At 37.5% G+C, this 22,811-nt stretch overlaps 2 protein-coding genes and 1 long non-coding RNA gene across 6 annotated transcripts; 2 read left to right on the top strand and 1 right to left on the bottom strand.

The window, feature by feature from the left end:
- Nucleotides 1-628: 628 nt before the first annotated feature.
- LOC138056650 (mitochondrial S-adenosylmethionine carrier protein-like) lies at nt 629-6,697 on the top strand. 4 transcript variants are annotated; one of them, XM_068902494.1, is made up of 10 exons: nt 629-689; nt 1,051-1,147; nt 2,675-2,831; nt 3,234-3,343; nt 3,995-4,099; nt 4,261-4,353; nt 4,647-4,716; nt 5,064-5,128; nt 5,513-5,586; nt 6,322-6,697. In XM_068902494.1, the coding sequence occupies exons 2-10, from the start codon at nt 1,106-1,108 to the stop codon at nt 6,455-6,457; spliced, it is 852 nt and encodes a 283-aa protein (XP_068758595.1). In that variant the 5' UTR covers nt 629-689; nt 1,051-1,105; the 3' UTR covers nt 6,458-6,697. The 4 variants fall into 4 exon arrangements, with proteins under 4 accessions (XP_068758595.1, XP_068758594.1, XP_068758596.1 ...); XM_068902493.1 differs by having other exon boundaries at nt 661-791; nt 1,050-1,147; XM_068902495.1 differs by having other exon boundaries at nt 673-799.
- Nucleotides 6,698-10,107: 3,410 nt separating this feature from the next.
- LOC138056668 (uncharacterized) lies at nt 10,108-15,590 on the bottom strand. Its single transcript, XR_011133502.1, has 4 exons — nt 15,408-15,590; nt 15,274-15,329; nt 11,270-11,357; nt 10,108-10,215 (listed from the first exon to the last, which is right to left on the bottom strand). It is a non-coding gene; the product is annotated as an uncharacterized lncRNA (long non-coding RNA).
- A 29-nt stretch (nt 15,591-15,619) lies between these two features.
- Nucleotides 15,620-21,244, top strand: LOC138056665 (ATP synthase subunit gamma, mitochondrial-like). Its single transcript, XM_068902525.1, has 8 exons — nt 15,620-15,733; nt 15,815-15,849; nt 16,041-16,172; nt 16,439-16,654; nt 17,330-17,465; nt 19,294-19,364; nt 19,486-19,641; nt 21,059-21,244. Exons 1-8 carry the CDS (start codon nt 15,681-15,683, stop codon nt 21,160-21,162), a joined length of 903 nt encoding a protein of 300 aa, XP_068758626.1. The 5' UTR covers nt 15,620-15,680; the 3' UTR covers nt 21,163-21,244.
- Nucleotides 21,245-22,811: the final 1,567 nt, after the last annotated feature.

Here is a 22,811-nt window from a genome sequence, read left to right as displayed (position 1 = left end):
TGGTGGGTATATCCATGAGATGTTTCTCGTTCCGGGAGTATGACAGAATTTGGTGACTGCGTGACGTAGATTTTGCTTCCAGACAAAAGAAAAATGGACATGAAGACTTCTTAAATTTGACTTTACTGTCTTTTTTTTTACACCAAACAATTGAAAAAAAAAATTGTAAAGCAGCAAAAGTTGTCACGCAATACACCTGTAACTTGTTGCTTTTTCTCAAAGTGCACTGGGACGTGAGGGGCCTGGGGTGGCGGTAGGGGCTGAAGGGTACAATAGGCAACAATAGGCTGATTTTTTTTTACAGAACGGGAACGTCAGTGGCGACGTCGCGCGCTGCAAAACTACCAAAGAGAATTTATAATATAGAAGAAAAGAGTGGAGTTTACTCAATTCTGAATGCTCATTGATGTTTTTTCTGCGCGCGCCGTCGCCACTGACGTTACCGTTCTGTTGCTAAATCAGCCCAAAAGCTGAAACAACCCAAACCTTTACAAAAATGCTAACTTTAAGCCTAAACAATATGCTTTAGATAATGTTTAGGCCTGAGGTTAGAATTTTTGTATGGGAGGTTAAGTTTGGGTTGTTTCAGTTTTGTTGTTCCAGGCCCCTCACGTCCAAGGGCACTTTGAGATATGGAAACAAGTCTTTACCGTATTAAATAAAACGGCTTACATAACGCTCAGATGGTGGTAAGGTTTATCCAGTTTATCATGTTCACACTTATTTTCGTGTATTAAGATTCTGCTCTGGTAGGCATCAGATTTCCAAGACCAAAAAAAGATAATAATAAACAGTAAAGGTACTTTTTTTTTACAGTAAACTAAAGAGCTCCCAGAGTAACCTCTGATATCAGAAATTACTCCTTGCGACGAGGGCAGTAATGAAATGCCTTCAGATTACAAAACATTTGGTTCCGAAGAGGCCACCACATGATACGAGCGGAGCACGGAGACCGAGGGCCCAAAGGTTCTCGCTCCAAAACATCTTTATGCTAAAATATTATTTAACATCTTCTGAACTTAATAATTATAATATTATTGATCATTATAGGAGAGGTTTAAATGGTGCTTACACCTTCAAAAGATTTGACGGAGAAGCACATCAGATGACACAGGAAAAACCTGTAGTAATCGGCATTTCTCTTCTGGTAAGAACAGAGGTTGTGAGGTAAAGTGGTGTGTACCACATGCGTTCTACATTTTATCAAGCGCTATGAAGTTCTTTTCTCTGATGACAACTGCAGACCGTAGACCACAGACAGCAGACTGCCTACAAATGGGGCTGATAAGTAGTATTTAAGCCGAAACACTCATTTCAAATAGTGCTGATAAACAGTAATTAAGTCTGAGCACCCATTTTAAAACGGTCAGCTGTCAATACCTGATGTGAGTTAGGGTTAGTCTGCAGTTTCCAAGTGTCAGACACGTATTAAAAACTGTACTTTCCTTACAATGTGATAGACAATTTTCCCAAAGATGTTGCTGAAGATGGCAGCTTGGAACTTTTCATAGCTGGAAAAAATTTACCTCTGGTATAAGAATAAGTCAAACGTTATTGTCCGGACTTGTTACTATGAAAACCACTGATCTCTGGAATGGGCCGAATTACAGAGTCACTTCCCAGCCCACTGTCGTTAAACATTTTGATGGAATTCCTTTTCCACAGGCTTAAGGTGTACTGGAACGACCGCAACAATGGGAAAATATGTTTTCAAAATTTATCTCTGTTTTCTTTGGCAATCGCAGAAAAACTTCCCACGAAAAAAACCTATGGTGAAGTCTCCTTTTCTGATAAATGTCTTGTATACATGTAATCTTCATTCTCAAGTCCTCTCCGGACCAACACTCAATCAGAGAAATTTGTAGAGCCGAAACCTCCCTTATTAACCAGCACTGTGTTGTCTGCAAATTCTAATGTGATCTGTGTTATGTAGATTATGTTGGATATACTTCTCGGCATCTCTTTCAACACATCACTGAACATAAATATTCTACTCTTGGAACACACTTGAAAGAAGAAAATAAGCCACAGTATAGTACATGATTGCAATTTAGAAGATCACTTTACCATTCTAAAGAAGCGTCGCATAAAACTTTACCACCTAATCTACGAGATGCTATTCATTTGGGAGATTACTACCTAAACGTCACAATCAGATTTCGTCAATGCAAAACTTTTTACGTGAGAATAGATTGTTTTGTGCTTTTAGTTTTAGTTTCAATGTAATTTTTAGTATTACAGTAGACTGTTTTTATACCTTTAGCTTAAACCTTAATTTTTGAAATATTTTAATGTTTCTCTTATGTGTATATTTCACTAGATCAGTTTTTTTTGTTAGCTTGATAATGAAGATGTGGAGTGTTCAAAAAGTCGAAAAAAAATATTATCACCAATTTTTATTCTTAAATGTTTTACCAAACCCTTTATTTCAAAACGAATAAGAGTAACTTATTGATGTATGCTTGCACATACAATGATGTGGCATACAAAAGTGATTGTAAACACCAGATTAGACATGAATGTTGTATCTAACCTCCAAGATGAAGGTGATGACACTGAAAATAAGTTGTCTTCCTCAAAGGAGCACTCAGATTTTTTCTGGGTAAATATCCCCTAAGTCGCAGTTAAAAAAGAAATCCCTTCATTTAAAAACAACAATATTATTGTCTTTCAGTCAGGAGGAATAGCTGGAACTGCAGTTGATGTGACACTGTTTCCTCTTGACACCCTAAAGACAAGGCTGCAATCAGCTGAAGGGTTTGCTAAATCAGGTGGATTTAGAGGTATTTATGCAGGACTTGCATCTGCCGCCAGTGGGTCTGCTCCCTCAGGTAAGACAGTCTCATTATTTCTTTGATTAAGTTGTTATTACAGTGTTGATGATGACAATGACCTGATGACCATGATGGTGATAAGAAGTTGAGGGTTCATTAAACACTGACATCATCACAAAGACAGCACTTTGTTCTCAATATTTAGGAAAAAGTGCTGTCTTTGTGATAATGTCGTCGAACCAATAAATTGAAGCCTGATCATCAGTAAAACAAAGGGCCCATCTTACAACATTTTATGTAAAACAGTAAAAAATAAGACATTAGTAAGAATTTTCAGCAAAATTTAGCATGTTTAGTGTACACATTTCTGATTTGAAAATAATTATTGTATAATGTAATAATTCATTTGTCACCATAGTACATTTTTCATTTAATGCATAACATTTTCTCTCTTTTCAGCTGCCACTTTTTTTTGCTCCTATGAACTGACTAAAAACTTACTAAAACCGAGAGTGTCATCTACTATGTTTCCTTTTGTACACATGTTTGCTGCGACTGTCGGTGAAGTGGTAGGTTTGCATTTATACCAAACTTGCCTCTACCCCATTCAAGGGTGAAACGTAGTAATGTTCAGATTGGTTTACTAAATGGGTTTAAAAAGGCCTTAGAAGGTAGGATTTTATCTGCACTGTTTTTCCTTAAGCAATCGTTTATCAGTGGTTTCAATAACTACCATCAGCCAATGAAAAGCGTCAGCTACTTCACTTACTAGTTGACTACTTTTTCCCTAAATTGAGGTACAGCTGTGCACTGAAGACAGATTCTTCAAACCTAAGATTAAAAATTGTTATTATTCTACTCAAAGCAGATGCGGTATGCCAGCTTTTATTGCATATTGTATTTTCTCACTTTTCTAACATGCTTTGATCCATTTGAAGCACCATCCCTTCTTAGCACTTCCATGTTCATCAGGTAGTTTTCTTGATCCCATTATAGTCACCTTTAAGATACTTGAACCACATTAAAACTTGAACTTGAACCACGTTAGAACATGTGTGAACAGGGAATTGGGAGTGTGATGTAGGTGGGTCTCTAGCTTATCATTGATTTCACAATTGAACCTTGGGTGAAATGTAAGCAGTTATAAGAAAGTGCATAATTTTCTTCAAGGTTTCAAATATATTATTAAACATCTATTATGTCAAAATGTTTTGGAACAGATGTCACTTTTTGTGAGAAACCCATTTGAGGTGGTAAAGCAACGTGCCCAAGCATACACACACCTCACCAGTCTGCAAGCTCTGAAGTACACACTTAAGGAAGAGGTACATGTATTTGAGACACTTACATAACAGCTGTTTATGTCAGCATTGTTTATATGTCTTTCTTAAATTGCTCATGAAAGCCACGATTGTCTCCTAACAAACGATTCTCGTTAAACAGAGTTTTTTTCTCCTTCTTCATTTTGTCACTTCTTGTGTTGTAGGGTTTCCTTGGCTTATACCGGGGCTACTGGAACACACTTTCAAGGGAGATACCTTTTGCATTGATGCAGTATCCTCTCTGGGAATTACTAAAAGTAAGCATGTAATATCCATTGTTATCAAAGACAGCACAGACTTTTCCCTTAGAGAAGGAGGGACTTGGACATACTGTGGGTTTTTTTCTTGTCAATTCTCTTCTCTGAGAGGTTTTTGTCCAGTTATTTTGATTCCCTAATCCTCAAAAACCAGCATTCGAAAATTCCAGTTGCCACAGGTGATTATCAGTAACCACTATGTGTGGTTGCAACTTCTATGATAACAAACTAATCATTTTTATTGTTATTTTAATGTATACCGTAACTCTTATTGGATTTTGTTTTCCATCAAGAGTATATGGTCATGGGAACAGGGTCATCCAGTGTGGGCGTGGCAATCCGGTATTTGTGGTGCTGTTTCAGGTAAATTTAAACTGAATTTTGTCAGATCTTTTGTGGGTATAAAAATCGAACCAATATTATTATTTCCCGTTTGAAATAATCGCCCTGAAAATACAACCTAATAGAAAAGAGGGCTTTTATGAAAGTTTTCATAAAAGTCCTACAATGAATGATGACCGCTTGCAAGCGGCACCACTGACTGATATGACCGCTTGATAGGTTTTTCAATTCGAAATGAAAGGAATTCGGTGATTAAACGGCCCAATAAACTACTGCTATAAACAGCTGGAGATAAAGATCAGTACAATGGCAAGAATAACGAGTCATTATCGCTAGCATGAGTCTCACCGCTTCTCTTATTTTTTTAGGTGGAGTTTCTGCTGCTGTGACAACTCCTTTAGATGTTGCCAAAACTAGAGTCATGCTCGCACCGGTAAAGTTGGATATTAAATAAAACAAAGCAGTAAAAAGTTTAATAACTTCCCAGTTCTCGTGTTGTCGCGAACGGCTGAGCAGAGAAGTAATTCTCAACCGATTTTGGGAAAGTTGATATTGATATAAAAAAAAACGCTGCTTGGTGGTGCAATATTTGTCAATCTGATTTTTTCCCTTAATTTTTTAAGACCATCACGAGGGTTAGCCTAACCCTAACCTAACCCTAACCCTAACCCTATCCCTAACCCTAAACACGAGGAAACACCCTTCTGAATTATTACTTATTGGCTGAGACTATCAGAATTTTACCTCTTGATTACAAGTATGTATGTATGTTTGGGTTTAACCGTGAGGTGTTGAATTGACAATTTTGCATCCACAGAAAGACTCTCTGTATACTCAAGCTGGTGTAATACAAGTGCTCCTTATTATCAAATCACGGGAGGGCTTCTCAGGGTTGGTAGCGTTGCACATAAACAATCGTAAATCAATTCCCTTTCGATTTTCCTTGTAAACCGGAAATTTGACTTCCTCCAGAAAAGGCGAAAGTTCCATTTTTAGCCTAGGCGAGCTAAACGACACACGAGAAGAAGATATGGAAGCTTTTTTTAGCACAAGAGTTCTTGAAACGAAGTGAACAAATTTAATTTGTGATCGAAATATGACGGAAGATCTTCTTTTCAAAACGAGCAACTCTTTCGTATAGGCAAAGTCCGACTGACGAATAAAAAATATCGACACCAAGGGCGGCCAGTTCTTATGAGTGGTCGTTCGCCTCCAACGCTGTTGATTTTAGGGTGCGTTCAACTGACCGTATTCCGGAATGGAATAGGAAGTTAGAAATCTTTCGTTTTTACGGAGATTCACATTAACTTTGTCAAACACCTGCTAAAATGCTATCTTAAACATATTTTTATTATCCTTGTTGCTTCAAAACGCCAGACATACCGTTTTAAATCATCACTCCACGTATTGTTATTCAGGAATAGGTTCAGTTGAACGCACCCTTGTTTAATTGCTTCAGAATGAATTGGTTAAAACAGAAAACTAACTAGGAACTAGGAACTAGGAAGAATTGACGGGTCCCTACGCAGTGAGCGCGAAATGTGTCTTTTCAGCTTTTCTGCTTTAGTTTTGCTGTTTGTGTACCGTAATAAGAAACTGCACTTACTGAAATGTTGTGTTTAATAGTTTGTTTTCAGGAGTTACTATGAGAACGGCATGGATAGCATTAGGTGGAGCGGTGTTTTTTGGCTGTTATGAGAAAGCAAAAAATTTCCTTCAAGACAGATTGGATTTTGACTCAGGCTGTGAAACTGCCACGTAACTGCCACGTAGAAGTCGTAATTTCTGTTAAAACTTGTTAGAAGGATGTCTTTGGCCAATCATAACAGAAGATGAACCAAGCGCAGAAAAGAATTGTCTCGGGTTGAACCAGAATCCCGGACCAGAATGTAACGCATGAATTTATTTCAGTCAATTGTTAGCCATTCTATTACTAATACACAGCCATAGCGCAAATTTGAGAGCTTTCAGTACTCAATAAAGATTGATATTTGAATTTCAAGAAGTTCTCTTCAATTTAAGACTTGTGTCCAATTAAAATCCCTCATACTTGTTGGACACTTTGTAAGAGCATGTTTGGGCCATTCCGTGGATCATGTCACCTTCGACACTCCTCCGGAGTAGAGATCATGTTTTTGCATGTGTCATCACCTTGAGTATCAAAAATCATCAAGGTATGCCAGCCCTGGGTTCAAACCATTTTCCAGTGTTTCGTTCCTGTTTAATGGGTCTTTTTTGTTGTAACAGTCTCCAGGTATACACCTTTTTAACTACGATGCGATATTAAAAACTGAATGTAATCTTTCCATCTTTTCCGTTCATCACTAGTTATATTATTCGTATAACCAAGTCCCCAAAAGATAACTCTCTAAAATGCTTTATGTAATAACCCAAGTTATTCTCGCATTTTGATTGGGTCTTGCCTATAATCTATTAGAGGACAGACGCACGATTGACGTCACCATCAGCTTTTATGCGAATAAAGTTTAGGTTATAGGTATTGAAAGCACAAGGAATTACGGTAAGAAAGCCGAAGGCTCTGAAACATCTTGAGCTTCCTTGTTTGTATCTCTGCAAGGAGCGGTTTGTTTTAGTTTTTCGTTTGCCCCGTAATAATACTTGTGTCAAACACTCAAGGGCAAATGGTGGTTATTTAAAAGCGCTACTATGGTCAAGAAATCATTTCCTTTTTTTCTTTAGATTTGGAAAGTGTGTGTTTCTTAACACTTGACTGGCAAAATTTTGATCTTTGATTTTTATTCAAAGAATGTTTACTTTAAGGTGCCTCAAACCAGTTTCAACACTTGAAAAAAACGTTCTTATTAGAAGGATTGACTCTATCTTTATCATTGAACAGCAATGTTATGGTACCATATCAAACACCAATTACTGCTGAAGAAGATTCGGTCATTTTTGTTTCGTAAACATCTACCGTGGCAACAGGAAAGCCCTTCAAAAACACCCTTTATTTTGGCTTTAGCTGCTCATATCTCAAAAACGAACTCGGTGACCCCCATTTTTTATTTTTGAAATGTAATTAGCCTACCAGAATGAAACTTTCTGCAAGTTTAAGAAAATTCTGTAGAGCGCGTTGAGAGCCACCTTAACTAATTGAAAAGTTAAGGTAGCTCTGAATCCACTCCACAGATTTTTTTAAAACTTTGCAGAGAGTTTCATCTTGGCCCGCTGATCACTTTTGAGCAATAAAAAAATTGGGATCACAAGGTTCGTTTTTCAGATATGAGCAACTAAAGCCAAAATATAGGGTTCTTTTACAAGGCTTTCCTTTTGCCATGGTAACTTGGTACGCCACAAAAATGACTGTATCTTGTTCAGCAATAATTGATGTTTCACATGGTTCCATGACATACTCACTAGCTTAAAACTTCAGCGTACAAAGACATTCAAACGCAGCTTATTATATATGCAAAACACCAGTTGAAAAGTCTGAAAGCCTGAAACTCCCGTGCGCATATTAATAGGCCATTTCCGAGTTCATGTCTGCCTCCTCTTCAAAGCGAGTCTAAGTGCAAACTTTTTGTGATGTTAATTAGTTCTACTTTACATATGAATGAAAACTAAGTTTCATAAGAAAAAATTCGCACTAGACTCGCCTTGAAGAGGAGGCAGACGTGAACTCAGAAATGGCCTATTCACTAATACCGTCATCTCTCCAACCTACAATACCATACAAGACAAATGATCGTCGTTTTACAATAAATGGTTTCCAAGATTGGTTTCAGAAAAAACTTTAATCCGTTTTAATAAAATGCAATACAATACTAGTCATCTGCTGGCCAATACTGGTATATGGTACGGTCCCAAATACGTCGACCTTATGTGATCAAGGTAACTGATGCGATGTAATTGTTATGGTTACAGTTGCAGTATTTCAATATTGACCAAAGCAAGAGTCCATTACTTGCCGAAGAAATGAACATTCTGTGGCCAGTTTATTGGCCACACTGTGCTAAACAATTTGGTAAATAAAAGTTAACATATTTCACTGGGCTACGGCTATTTGTCTCGTTTGTTTTACGATGATCAAAACTCATCTGCCCCCCGGAGTGTAAATTAGTACCTGCTTATGGCCCATACGGGAGAACAACGAATTTTCACAAATCCAAAGCAGTACAAGCCGTGAATGGATGGAAAAAACGCGCTTTTTCATTAAATAGCCTTACAGGGAAAGAACAAAAACTGCAGAACGGACGAATCTGGGCTTGCAAGCGACAAAAACGAGGTGAAGATGACGAAATGGGAGAAAAGCTTAGAATAAGTTCACAAAAGCCATATGCTGATTATGGGTATTGAAATATCTACATAGACAGGAGAAATAAGAAAAAAAGAGACTCCGTTTTTAAACCCACCCAACGACCTTCAGATAACTGCGACGAGTTTTTAAGCCTGGTTCCTTTGTGCGATAAGCACAAGCACAAGGTTAGCATTAGCATAAGAAAAATCGTGTAGGAACGGGCGTAAAATAACCATAAACACAAGCGTATAAGCACAAGAAAAGGAAAATTTCCTTTCCTTGTGCTTGTGCTTATCTCACACTTGTGCTTATTTCACAAGTGGGAACCAGCGTGAGTTAAGCATAAGCATAAGCACGACGATTCGCCCGCCACCTTGAATCTTACTAGATCTTCTCGGACGTTACTACGCTTGCGTGTGCCAAATTTTCATCCGCTTGTTTCACTGTGTGAACGTCGCAAAACTCGGTAACCCTAACCCTAACCCTAAACCCTAAACCAAACTCATCCTTGTGCTTTACGCTTGTGCTTATCGCACAAGTGGGAACCGGGTTTAAGCCCTGAGCACTTGCATTCGGTCCCAATTGTTTTCGAGTGCGTATGCTCATAGTCCTCCGCCAATCTAAAAGTCGCTAATGACCCTTGTATGACCTCCACGACCTTGAAATTGGACGAAATTTGAGAACTAGCAGAGCAGGGGACTGAGGAGGGAAAGGAAGGGGCCTCCCCCATCTCCCTCGCTTCTAGACTATCTTAAAAATATTAATTTCGGGTGGTAAAAACGCCTAAGTACTGAGCATTCCCCTTTCTCTATTCATCATCATCATCATCATCTTTGCAACGTGGTGCTAAGACACCAATAGTGCGAGTTTTTTTCTTTTTCTTTTTCCTCGTTTCGGTAACATGTAAATAGCACCGGAGTGAGTTGTTAGCCGAATGCCGGCCGGCCAGTGTGGAAGGAACGCCTCCTTAAGGCGTCACCGCCATAGCCTGGTTTTGAGTTTGGAGCATCCATCTCCTAGACCGGTTTCCTTTAATTTGCCCAGCTAACAAGCCCGGTCTGCCTGACTATTTAACCCATAGTTGGGACCTTTCCCTATTACAGGTAGCGAAGCAAAAACGCTGAAAAAAGTCTAAAAAATACGCATAAGGGTATCGTAAAATGACTAGTTTTTTTATTGTCTCAAAAGGAATATAGAAGCTCTCTACAATTTTTTTCAGTTCAAGAAGTGTCATTTCTTTCCAGATTTCTTTATTCCTGCACCACCTAGAAAGTAAAACATAGTAAAACTTGAAAAACTTACTACTAGGCACTAAAAGCACAAAAAAACACAAAAAAGTGCCGCAAAACTACCAAAAAGTTACGAAATTGAATGACACGAAGAGGACTATCAGAGGAATCAATCCTGGAACTGAAAACTGATCAAAATGCAGTATTTAGGTCACATGTACAACTCTGTAAATACGAATATGAAAGATAAAATCCCCTCTCATTGACCCCTTTGCAAACCAGGGAATAAAGATTGCAAATGATTTAAAATGAGTTGAGCATTGAAAGAAGAAGGCCAAGAATTGGATGACGCTGTTTTTTTTTTTAAATTTTATTAGTTATATGGGGAACCGGGGGTGGCACAGTAGTGGGAATACTCCCATCAAAACAATAATTTTTCCCTGACGTGGTCCCAAACTCAAGGTCACCAGGTTGGAATTTGGTTGTAATATGCACTCCAAAATGTTTTCTCTTGGTACTACAGTTTTCCCCTCTCATACAACAAACATTGATCCGATCCACTTACATTTTGATTTAATTTGCATACTCCTCCATAACAAGATTGAGGATTTGAGAGAAAGGAGTATTTCTAAAGTTATAGTTACACTTTTGGTTCACTTTTTCCTTCAACACAATGCATCTATTCTGACACTAAACTAAAAATACTGTGAAACTTAAAGAATGGTGAACACAACATAGATTAAATCACAAAATGATGTATGAAATCAATCTTATATTGAACTGCCAATATGAAATCAAGTGAAGCTATGATCCTCGCAGTTATGAACGCAATATTGAACGCAATTATTATAGAGCGTTGCACTGGTATCGCGAGGTCCCGGGTTCAAACCTCGTTGAAGTCCTGAATTTTCAGGCTTCTCTTCGCAATTGCTATAACTACATTCAAAACTACGAGGATCATTCACTTGACAATATGGATTGTTAGTGCACCTAAAGGAAAAAGCTAATTTTGTGTGAGCAAAATGACCTTCAGATGAAGAAGAGGGAAAATCAAATATGTAAAGTCTGGTATCAAATGTTATTGACCTACCCATGGGTCCTTTCTGTGAAGCCTTTGCTTTTGCTTGTTCCATAGCCTTTTTTTCATCTTTTAACTTTTGTTTATGAGCAATGTCCTCCTAAGGGCAAGATTAAAACTTTAACCTTTGTTGGCAGAAACAAATTTGTAAAATAACTGAAGATTTCCCTTTCTATCTTTTATAAATTTCCTCCACCACCCTCACAAAAAAGATTACTGTAGCTTGGTGGAAGTAATGTTTAAAACCAAATTTTATACGGTAGCTTAGTTTTCTCACCAAAGACAAAGAGAAACATTAATGCGATCAAGTGTGTACAGAAAAAGAGCCACAAGGATCATCTTGAAGTCAGATAGTAACTATGAAACATGTGCAAAAGAACTTTATTGTTGATGTTACTTTATTATACAAGATTTTAAGTACATGTAGTTTTTTGAAGTTGGACATTAGTGGTTACTTTTTAAGTTTTTATTCTCAGAAAGATCATTACAATTTCTCAGTGGAGATGAGTTCTTGAAACTGAAAAAAAATAAATTAATTAATGCTTGGATCTCCAACTGTAATATTATTATTTTTAAATAAATTGTCAAGAGTTGGGACAGTTACTGAATGAAGATTGCCTTAGCTATAATTATTGATCTTCATTGAAATGAAATGTAAGGATTTGTGGCTTCATGGCCTGATTGTTTGGTTATTCTTAAGCTACATTACCCGGTACTTAGATTTGGCAGATATGTAAATAGCTATTTGTAGTAGTTCGCCTTCAATGGATTCTCTGGTCCTTTGGCTAAAATTTTCCTTCCACTATCATCATTTTCTTTGAAAAAAATTCTTTAAAAAAAAAATTACTTTTTACTCTACAAACTGCGATAAATAAATAAATAAATAAATAAATAAATAAATACTGTATTCTTGGCAAAATTAGATGCACCCTAAAATTTCAATCTTGATTCTATCAACTTAACAAACTAAAGAGTGACAAAACACTTGGGTGACAAGACAAATTCCAAAATACAATCATTCCTCTAAGGAAACAGCAAAAATGAGCATAGCTTCATTAAATAAATTCAAAAACTTCAAAAGCACTCTTTTCAAAAATTAAAAGCCAATAATAATTATTATTGTAATAATTACCGATAATCCTTCATGCCATTTAAGCACTTGTATTGGCTCAGCCCATACGATCTTAATTTCAAGTTAAAGATAACCTGCGATCAGGCATATTTTCTTTAGACAGGGCAGAAAAGGTACCTTTGTACGCCTGATCGCAGGTTAAGCTAAAGATTGTAGTAGAAGCTGAAGTCGAAAATAATAATTGACAGACATTACTAAACCATGAAACACAGATACAAAACACCAAAACACCATGTATGACCCCACCATATGTTGAATACTAACCTACAAAGGTTAGATTTTGAGATTATACATCGTTTTAGGCCTAAAACAATATTTAATCTCAAAATCCAAACTCCCCGTTTCAGTGTTTGCTGTTTCATGGTTTCCGTAATTGCTTGTGAATATCCCATTTTTATTTTGCAATTTAATTATTTTCTGGTGTATGGTTAATACTCAGCTAGAAGATGCATCTCAAGTTCAGAACAAACTGTAGGTCAACAGTTAAATGTTCTTTTTGAAAACAATACTGCGTCTTATATCCAAGAAAATAAAGGCAATAAATTTGGATTTCAAAAGGCAATCTGATCACTCTTTTTACTTTCAAAATTTAAGAGTGCCATTGCTAAAAATACTGTGATGTACTATGGTCCCCTTATAGTTTTGACACAAAGAGCTTTGTTTTATTCATAATTTGCCTCCTAAGAGTGACACTTTAAGATTTTACTTGTCTATGGGGCCAGTTAAGGGGTAAAAGGGTTTTTGACAATAGAAAAGCCATAACATGTCACATTTTACCATGATGGTGGTACCTGTGAAATTTTAAAGTGAAAATAAGTGGTTCTTAAATGTACATGTAAGTGTTTTGCCCAACTTTAAATAATTCCATAATTTATTTCACAATAATATTATTTATACTAGTATATACCTGTTTGTATGCATTGTGTTCATGTTGTGTCATCTGTTTTATAATTTGTCTATGGATATGTATGTTGTTTGGTGTGTGCCCTGCTTTTTTATTCTGTTGTAACGCTTGACACATTTCTATTTATCTCTTTGTTAAATTGTTTCCTGAACATGACCTCCAGGCATTTTTAACTTTGTATAGTTATTTATGGATGTCAGTACCTTAATCATAAATACTTATTAACAGTTTTTCTTATTCTGACTGTAATATGCTAGGTACCATAAATTGTGTTGTTATTGTTGTTGTTGTTGTTGTAAACATTTTAAACAAACTTGATTATTGGGATAAATTATACTTTCCTTCAACTGTCAGTTATCCTTATGTAGGTAATTAAATCCTAAACCTTAGAATGGCATATCTACAAGACTAATAAAATTATTACACTTTTGTTTTGAAAGATGTGATATCACATTCACACCACCTAAACCAGTTTAATTATGACTGTTTCATTAAGGGGACAGTTACATGAGCCGGGCTGGCCCATTTAACCGAGATCCCGGCACATCTGAGAACACCAAAAACTCAAGTTTGCTATTACATAGTTGGTGGGCATCCTAGCTAAGCAAAGATTTTTCCATGTAATTGCATTCGCCGGGCCAGCGTGTTTAGCCAGACCAGAGATTTCTAACCACTTTACTCTACTTTAGAGCAAAATAGATGTTTTTTATGTTTAAATAAAGGCTGTATAAGAAAGCTTTGCTGAGATAGCTCAGTTGGGAGAGCGTCAAACTGAAGATCTGAAGGTCCCTGGTTCAAGTCCAGAGAATTCCAATGAATTCTGAAACATCCCAGATCTCGGCACTGCAAGGTCGTGTTTATGAGGGAGTCAGGGTGGTTTAGTGATCATGAACTGCGCCTCCCACCTCTGTGACCTGGGTTCAACTCTGGCCTCGGGTCGTATGTGGGCGCACTGGTGGCTAAGTTGGTTGAGCACCAGGCTGTCATGCGGGAGGTCGTGAGTTCAACTCCGGCCGGACCAACACTTAGGGTCTTTAAATAACTGAGGAGAAAGTGCTGCCTTTGTAATTACATCTACTAATGGTTAGACTCTCTAGTCTTCTCAGATAAGGACGATAAGCCGGAGGTCGCATCTCACAACACTTCAATGTTCATAATCCTGTGGGACGTAAAAGAACCCGCACACTTGTCGCAAGGAGTAGGGTATGTAGTTCCCGGTTTTGTGGTCTGTCTTCTGTGGTATATCATGGTTGGGAGGGCAAAAAGGGCGCACTTAATTTGGACCCTCACTCTGTTGTGCGACCCTCACCACAGCCTGTTTCTCTGTTGTGGTGAAAGTGATTAAATAAATAAATAAATAAATGAGTTTCAGTCGATCTCAATCTGACTCTGAGGATTTTTCTCTGGGTACTCCGGTTTTCCTCCCTCCTCAAAATCGACTCCCAGCCTATCCCATCAGGCTGTGGTGCTGTGTTCCGAGGTCATACATGGGTTGTGTTCAGGGGCTGAGCACCTAGCCAGCAGCACAGCTCCTTCGGTCTGACCTCGTTGAGCTGCGCCCTTAGCAATTCAGTTTCCGACTGCGAGAAAGGGCGATTAGCAGGTCAGATCTTATCTTATCTTAGCAGGTCAGATCTTATCTTATCTTATCTAAAGCAAACCTTAAGGCTTCTTTAAACTGTAATGGTGAAGTTCAATTATAATTTAGCGACCAACATGTCTCCACTTCAGTAGCTATAATAGTAGCACATATGTGCTACTATTATAGCTACTGTACTCAGCCACCTTGATATCACTCATTGTTACTGTCTCAGGGAGCTATTGCATACCTAAATACCTTTATACTGAACCAGTTTAACTTTTTGGTGTGAACATGGTTTATATGTCAACGGAACATTGTAACTGTTCCTCATAGGAAAGGAAATTACCACAATCATTTTTGTTGTGCTAGTGGAAGGGTTGAATATAGGTGATTTTTACCTCGTCCATTTCCTTTTTGTCTTTCTTGGCTTGTTTCAACGGCTTCTTTTTCCCGCCTGCGGAAAACACAGGTTATTCGTATAAAGCAAGCTGCAAAAATTATTTTTTTTAATGTGAGGATTATGTCTCTTTACCTTCTCGCCCTGACATTTTAAGATGACGAAAAAAACTAAGATGAGCCTCAATATTTCGTATCTCTTTTCAGTGAACTGATCGCAGTAAGATCGCAGATAGGAGGAAAACGAGGAAAACTTGAGTCGAGTATTTCCTTAGCCAATGGAAACGTTTCCAGTAGACACGATCTCTCGACACCTTGGTTTCCAGAGACCCTGGGAACGAGGTTGTGGTCTTACCTGGTCAGCGGGTTAACTAAAACTCACGTGACCCTGTTGGAAAAGGCACTCAAAATGGCGGCGAATGGGATCTTCCTCCGTGGCCCCGTTTTTCGGCCAACGTCATGGTAAGGATATTTAAAAGCTCTTTTTGCTGTCAAATGGTTTTTATGTTTGAAATGTTGTTTTCTGTACTTTCCCTTTTACAGCCCTACAGTGAGAAATATGGCAACGCTAAAAGATAGTAAGTTAAAAGTTTGCATCATTGAGCTGAAGGTCGATCGATATCAAACGCACAAACATTCAAAAGTGTTGAATAGCATTGTGTTAAGCTTTAGTTAGACCTTCCCTGTGTGTAAAAATGTACACTTAAGAAAATATTATTTTCCCTCTATGTTATGACTTGCAACAAGCTAAGGTTTTTCATTATTTTAGTTTCTTTGCGATTGAGGAGTGTAAAGAACATCCAGAAGATCACCAAATCAATGAAGATGGTGTCAGCCGCAAAGTTTGGTAGAGCTGAAAAAGAGTTGCGACCTGCAAGGGTTTATGGCGCAGGTGCCTCAGGTATATATATGGTGGTGAGAAGTAAATTGGTCTTGTATAATTGCTTTCCTTTGGAATCTCCAATCAGTTTGTCTGTTAAAATATTAATTATGGGAATTGACCTCAGGAAAATACAGGAAAATACAGGGAAAAATATATGTGATCTATGTTGCCAAAAATATTTCCACATTTAAATTTAATATGCTGTTTTCTTCAATTTTCTTGTGAGCAGTACATTTAGTGTCAATGAGTTTACCTACAGTTATATTAAATTTGATTTTCTTTAGCCTTGTGTGATAAGGTAGAGATCCAACCAAGTGATGCAGATAAAGCAAAGCCAAACAAGCTGATTGTGGTGCTATCATCAGATCGAGGACTGTGTGGTGGAATCCACTCTAACCTGGTCAAAGCTGTGAAAGCTGCATTGACAGAAAAAGAAGATGAAAATGCAAAAATTGTGGCATGTGGGGAAAAATCACGCCAACTCTTCCAAAGGACACACGGTAAGCATACATGTGGTTAGTTTAAGTTTACTGCTAACCTTTTCGGTCTCAAATTTTGCAAAATTTTAAAAAGCCACCATAAGATAGCTCATTATATTTACTTTTATTCTAAAAAAGAAATTATTTCAAAAGGTTTTTTTCTTGCAGAGTTATTGCAAATTTTGTGTTTTGCATGACTAAAATGTTAATCCCCCAAGGTGTTATGAGATGTCAGCACTTGTCAACACCTCAGACGTCCCATACAGTTTGACACGGGAATACATCTGCAGGGTATCTTCACTTTACCGAGTGTTGAGTTCGCCATTTATTTGTAGTCAATGCGGTTGAGTCTGCAATCAATACATTCATGTATTCGGATTCTTCATTTTATTGCCTTTTCGGTGATGTATAGTTTGCTGGAGTTTTACAGAAAATAATGCGCTTACGATGGTTTTCCCGTAAGGCACCCCAAAAGGTAAGCAGTAACCTTAAAGTCAGTGTAAAGTTGTCATATCTAACCAAAAAAGTAAAGATTTTGCTTCATGGTTCCCCTTTAATCAAATTTTGATGACAATGCAACAGTTTTTGCAAGTGTCTGTCAAGAATACAAAACAATCATTTTTTTAAATTTGAAAAGGAATCATTACATTTACTTGATAGAAAATTTTTGGTGTTTTAATTGTTTTTTTTTTCCAGCTGACAAGTTGATGATGAGTTTTTCTGAAATTGGCAAAAAGCCTCCACAGTTTTGTGAAGCTACTTTTATAGCACAGGAGATCTTAGACAGTGGGTTTCAGTTTGATATGGGGGAGATGTACTACAACTGGTTTAAGTGAGTTTGTGTTTTTGACAGTGAAGTAATTGTAATTTAGGGTCGTGATGTTAACATTATTAATTTTGTCGGCTTAAGGACGTTCGCGCCAAAATCTTCCTACAGCGAGATTTTCTCTCGCCTAAAGTTAGGTCATAAGGTACTTACTCCAATAATGAAAAAAAAAATGGGGGTCACCGACTTTGTGTCGGAGAAAATGGCATAGGAAAACTGCCTTAATTTCGAGAAATCGGTCATAATAGCGAGATGTAGCCTCATCTGCTCATCCATTGAAAATCATAAAAGTAAACTGTTACAGTGAAGGTTTCCGTGCATAGGTTTTTAGTAGTGGGATTTTTAGATAATTGCATGCAGCTAGGGTTGTCGTAAACAGTAGAGTTCATCCTCGAAGAGCATTTTCGTACGCTCTATGCGCTGCAACCACTACCGGAATTCGATGGCACGAGGAAAGAAAATGTTAAAAAAAGATAACTTCTTACGGTGGGAATTTTTTCATTTCATTATATTTTGTAGATAGTAAGTAAAGTAAGTGATTCATGATTAAAAAAATAGGGGTCACCAATGATCAAAACTTGGAAAATTTCCTTTGTCACGCTTTTGCGTGACCTGTCAGGGAAGGACTGGAACCAAAGAAAGGATCGATCGTTAAAGGAATAAAAGGTTTTCACCAAAAAAAAAAAACTTTCTCGAGCATAGCAACGAAGTTTTAAGCTGGCTTCATCTTCATTTGGTGAGTGTTTTGTATAATATCTCTTCATTGCCGTCATGTTCATCTTCTGGAGTGTGGTTTTTGTAAAATTTAATCGCTGGTTGTGTCCACACTGGTCCGCACTATCCCCCAGTGTTTTTGTTGCCATGTTATTTTAACTAATGCTTGAAAAATATTTGTAAAAGCTAGGTAGACTAGTTCACGACTGATAAAACAATGCGAAAATCAGTCGTGCAGTAGTCTACTTGACTTTCATAAATATTTTTTAATCAATTTTGACTGATCACGATTTTCTCTGATTCAGCGCTGTGCAAGACTTATCGTCCACAGTTTTTACAAAGGTTTTCAAACCGCTCAAAGTAATGCGTGACATATTACAGTCGCGTTACCTGCACAGAAATGTTGCGCACGAACAATTAGCGCGAACATCCTAAAGGGGTGTTTTTTTGGGAGAATCCAAAAACGGATTAGTGATCTCAGATCAATGGATTCTTCAACATCAAAGAAACGCAAAATCCGAAAAAGGATTATTTTCCAGAGTTGCGTGCAAGTTGAAAAACAAAAAAAAACAAGTTAACTGGTTTGTTTTGGGGAAATTCTTCAGTAAAAATGCCACCAAAAAAGAAAATACCTTAGCGATCAATGAAAAGACATAACAAAAAACGTGTGTGCTAAGATACAAATCGATTACCGGTACACAGGCTAGTTTTGCCATTTACTTTTTTATCTGTAGGAAAGGTGGTAATATTCTTATTGCTGTCAAGAAACTTTTAGTGTAATTTTTGGTGTGAAATTTCCAGGAAACCTATCGGTTTTCGAACTTTTCTTGTCTTTGATCGTATCGCGCGAAACAAACAGTTGGGCTAAATTGTCATGTACAGTAACTGTTGTCTCAAATCCCTTCCCACAAAAACACTGAAGTGGTGGATCTCAAAAATCCGGATTTAGATTTTACCCAAAGTATCTTCCTCAAGAGTAGATACTTTGGATTCAGGATCCATTTTTGGATTCAAGAATCCGTTTTCGGATTTCCCCAAAAAAACGCACCCTTAATTGACTTTCAAATTCAAAACACTAACAAATTGTAGAACACTGGTGTCTTAAACATTATTCTTTCAGGTCAGTGGTATCATACAAGACACTTACAAAGCCACTTCTCTCATTTGATACACTTAATGCTGCTTCAGGAGGTCAGGCTGCTTCTGTAAAATACTTATTAATGTGCATGTACAATGTACCTTGTCTAAATTGCAAACAACGAGGGCAGTGGTTTAAATGTAATTCTATACTTCTTCACTTTTGGTTTTTCAGAGGTGCTTAGTACCTATGACGACCTAGATTCTGATGTTATAAAGAACTATTCAGAGTTTTCCTTAGCCAGTCTTCTTTTTTATGGCATGAAAGAAGGAGCTTGTAGTGAGCAAAGCTCACGCATGACAGCCATGGATAGTGCCAGCAAAAATGCAGGTAAATTGTCAAAATACCGTATTTACCCGTGTATAAGTCGACCTTTTATGGCCTCAAAAGAAGCTCCAAAAATCGCCCTCGACTTATACATGGGTCAAAGATTTCGAGCCAAGTTCCAGCTAAATAATTTATTCAAAATAAACATCATAATGTGGTCGTTGGGCATAACGAACGCAGTGGACGAAATACTTCAAAATGAATGACGAAAGACTTCAAAATGAATGTAATTAAGCAATTCCAGTTGAAATGAAAAAGGATTTGTTTTACTTTAAATTTTGAAGATACTCACAAGCACAAATATGAAATAGACACTGGAAATTTTCGTTTTCCAAAGGCGGAAAGCTCTAAAAAACATTCTTGTTTCTTCAAATAAAACGCGATCCTTCAACGGCTTAGTAACCTGGCACAATTCCTCATGTTTGCGTGCAAGCATGATCGTCACTCGTGTTGCCTGAAAATGCTGGTTGGTAATGATTGTTTTTTATTCTTTATACAAACCTGGATGATTTAAATGCTTTTGCAAACTTTGTATTGTTTGGTTTATGAGTTTTGTTTCGTTTGTCATGTGAGAAATTATAAGTCAGGCACCAATTAAACCTTGCACATTTCGCATCGTTTTTGAAGTTATTTTCAAAGATTGACTCCTGCTTCTGTGATGTTGTGCTTATCCTCTAAAGCCCTTTATCCTTGAACAACGAAACAGGTTAGTTTGAGGTTTACATGTTCGATTTTCTGAGAACTTTTTCGAAATTCAAGGACAAAATGCCCGGACATACAACAACCGCTGAACCACAAAACTATTAAGCGCTTGAGGCCCTTAATTTTTTGTGAATCCACAGTTCCAGAAATCGAAGAATGCAAGATTAATATCCCATGAACATTTAGCAAAGAAATTAAGAAATTGCTTTTTTTGCCATCAAAAATGGGGGGTCGACTTATACATGGGATCGAGTTATACACGGGTAAATACGGTAGATATCAAATTCGATGTGTGAATTTCTTTTACTGTATGAACAGTCTGTGTAGTCTTCTTTGCTGAAACAGCGTGATAGTTGAAGAGTTGTTGAAGAGAACAACAAGAGTTGTTGAAGAGTTGTTGTTGGTGGCACATGTACTATTATGACTTCATTAAGATTGACCAGCTGAATACACTACCATCTCAAGGCTTTTTGCATTCAAATACCCTTTGAAAGCCTTAGCACTGTTATCTGTCTTGTGCACTGGAAAGCATTCTTATACCGTCAGTAGCTGACAAAAAAGTTCAAGAACAGTGAACTGCTGTGTGGAATTTTTCCAACGCAATGCTTGTTGTAGATTTATCAACACAAGACAAATTATCCATTGCTAATGTATTCATGAATTTTAATTTTTTTAAAGAAACGATATCGTGGAAGTTAATATTTTTTTGTACCTCCAGGTGAAATGATTGACAAGCTGACGCTTACTTACAACCGAACACGCCAAGCTGTCATCACAAAAGAGTTGATTGAAATTATTTCTGGAGCTGCTGCCCTAGATTAAGCCTTTTCCACTTTTATTGTCCATGACTGTATTCAATAATTATTGTGTTTGTAACAATTCAAATAAACATGCTTTAGGGCAATCCTGACTTGTCATATTTTGCCAAAACTTCAAAACTGTTGACTGAGGAGCCAACAAAGGACTTACACTCGTTGACTCACAAATCATTCTCACGGTTGGAAATTTACCATTAGCAACTTGCTTGATAAAATTTTCTTGTTTCACTCTCCACCCACACAGCACCTCCATGTCTTTTAGAACCAAACCCCTTCATTTGTCTAAAAAATGATCTGGAGCAGATTCATGGCCACCCTGCCTGCAGAGCCTTTCTTCATTCTACTAGAAAGAAAGGACTCTGCAGAAATTGTGTCAAGTCTTAACTGAGTATGGGCAAGCCGTTGCTTGGCGACAGTTTCAAACCCAAGCCAAGTCTCTATCGCACTCCTAGTCACCATATTGATTTTCGTATTGAAGGCTCTATTTTGACCTTTGCCTTGTCAAAAATATGATGCATGCACTGCCTAAACGGGTTTGTCTGTAGCCCAGAAACTTGGGCTGTGGCGACTAAAAAAAATTGACAATTTCTGCAGAGCCTCTCTATCTTGCCCTCTGGTGAGTTTTAGAGGCTACAATACAATACAAAAACTTTCTTTCATCTCGAATTTAAGATAGCATATACATGCTAATACCTCCAAGACTAATTTCACAAGTAAAACTAATGCAATTAAAAATAATATTATTACTAAAAAAAGAGCTAAAAGTGTAAAAGTCTAGACTTCTGATGGCAGAGTTGAAGCTTTGAATTGTGGGTGAAGCCCTAATGAATTCAGTCAATGAATTCCAAAGCTTACTAGCATTATATTTTAGAGAATTCTGCTATTTTAGAGAAGGGCTCTGCTCGCAGGGTGATTCATGGCTACCCAACTGGAAAAGTTTATGAGATTATGAACCCGCTACAGAGGATTTATTTCAACTTTGCACACAGTTTCAAGACACATTTTCTCGAAATTATTGAAAGTCGTTTGAGCGAAGCTTAAAATCCTGGTAGGCACTTCTTGAAAGTCCCGAAACTTTTTGGGCGTAATTCACGAAACTTTGCAATAGGACCGAGTCACATGACAATCATAAATGGTCATGGTACAAACTGATAAAAAAGCAAGGTGACAAGCGCTAACACCAACCCGGTTTGGCCAACACATCACGCACGCACACAACCATTTCACCCAGTCAATTAGCAGCCGTGGACAGCTGTTTCGCCCTTGCCGGGCCTCATCAGCATGGCACAGCTAACTTACTAGGCGGGCGTTTTAGGCAGCCTTTGAAGTGTCGCTATGTCACGCATGACGAGTATCCACGAGACTGAAATGAACATTCGAATTCCTCTTTGGAGCTTCCGAGATTTGAACGGAATCTTAAAGATATTTCTGAAAGTTGCTACGAAAAATGCACTATAACTGAACAATAATTCATCAAACGCTTGACATTTTTCTGCGAAACTCCGAAGAATGACGTAATATTATGCCACACGAGCCCTGCGCTTTGCCAGGTCATGCTGCTCACACGCTCAAAAAAAGCTTTTCAGCTGTTTCAAGCTTCCGTTAACTTCTAATAGAACACAACTTCAGTGATTAAAAAAAAACGTAAAGGAG

This window comes from Montipora capricornis, chromosome 7 (assembly GCF_036669925.1).
Source record: "Montipora capricornis isolate CH-2021 chromosome 7, ASM3666992v2, whole genome shotgun sequence".
NCBI lineage: Eukaryota > Metazoa > Cnidaria > Anthozoa > Scleractinia > Acroporidae > Montipora > Montipora capricornis.
Note: the sequence above shows the minus strand (reverse complement) of the source record. Positions and strands in the feature narration are given on the sequence as shown.

Excerpts from the sequence above, each read along its gene's own strand:
- LOC138056650 (XM_068902492.1), top strand. The coding sequence starts at position 881 with ATGAAATGCCTTCAGATTACAAAACATTTGGTTCCGAAGAGGCCACCA. Across the intron at positions 967-1,050 it reads CGGAGACCGAGGGCCCAAAG|GAGAGGTTTAAATGGTGCTT; the intron begins GTTCTCGCTCCA and ends TGATCATTATAG. Across the intron at positions 4,717-5,063 it reads TATTTGTGGTGCTGTTTCAG|GTGGAGTTTCTGCTGCTGTG; the intron begins GTAAATTTAAAC and ends TTATTTTTTTAG.
- LOC138056665 (XM_068902525.1), top strand. The coding sequence starts at position 15,681 with ATGGCGGCGAATGGGATCTTCCTCCGTGGCCCCGTTTTTCGGCCAACG. Across the intron at positions 16,173-16,438 it reads TTATGGCGCAGGTGCCTCAG|CCTTGTGTGATAAGGTAGAG; the intron begins GTATATATATGG and ends GATTTTCTTTAG. Across the intron at positions 19,365-19,485 it reads ACTTAATGCTGCTTCAGGAG|AGGTGCTTAGTACCTATGAC; the intron begins GTCAGGCTGCTT and ends TTGGTTTTTCAG.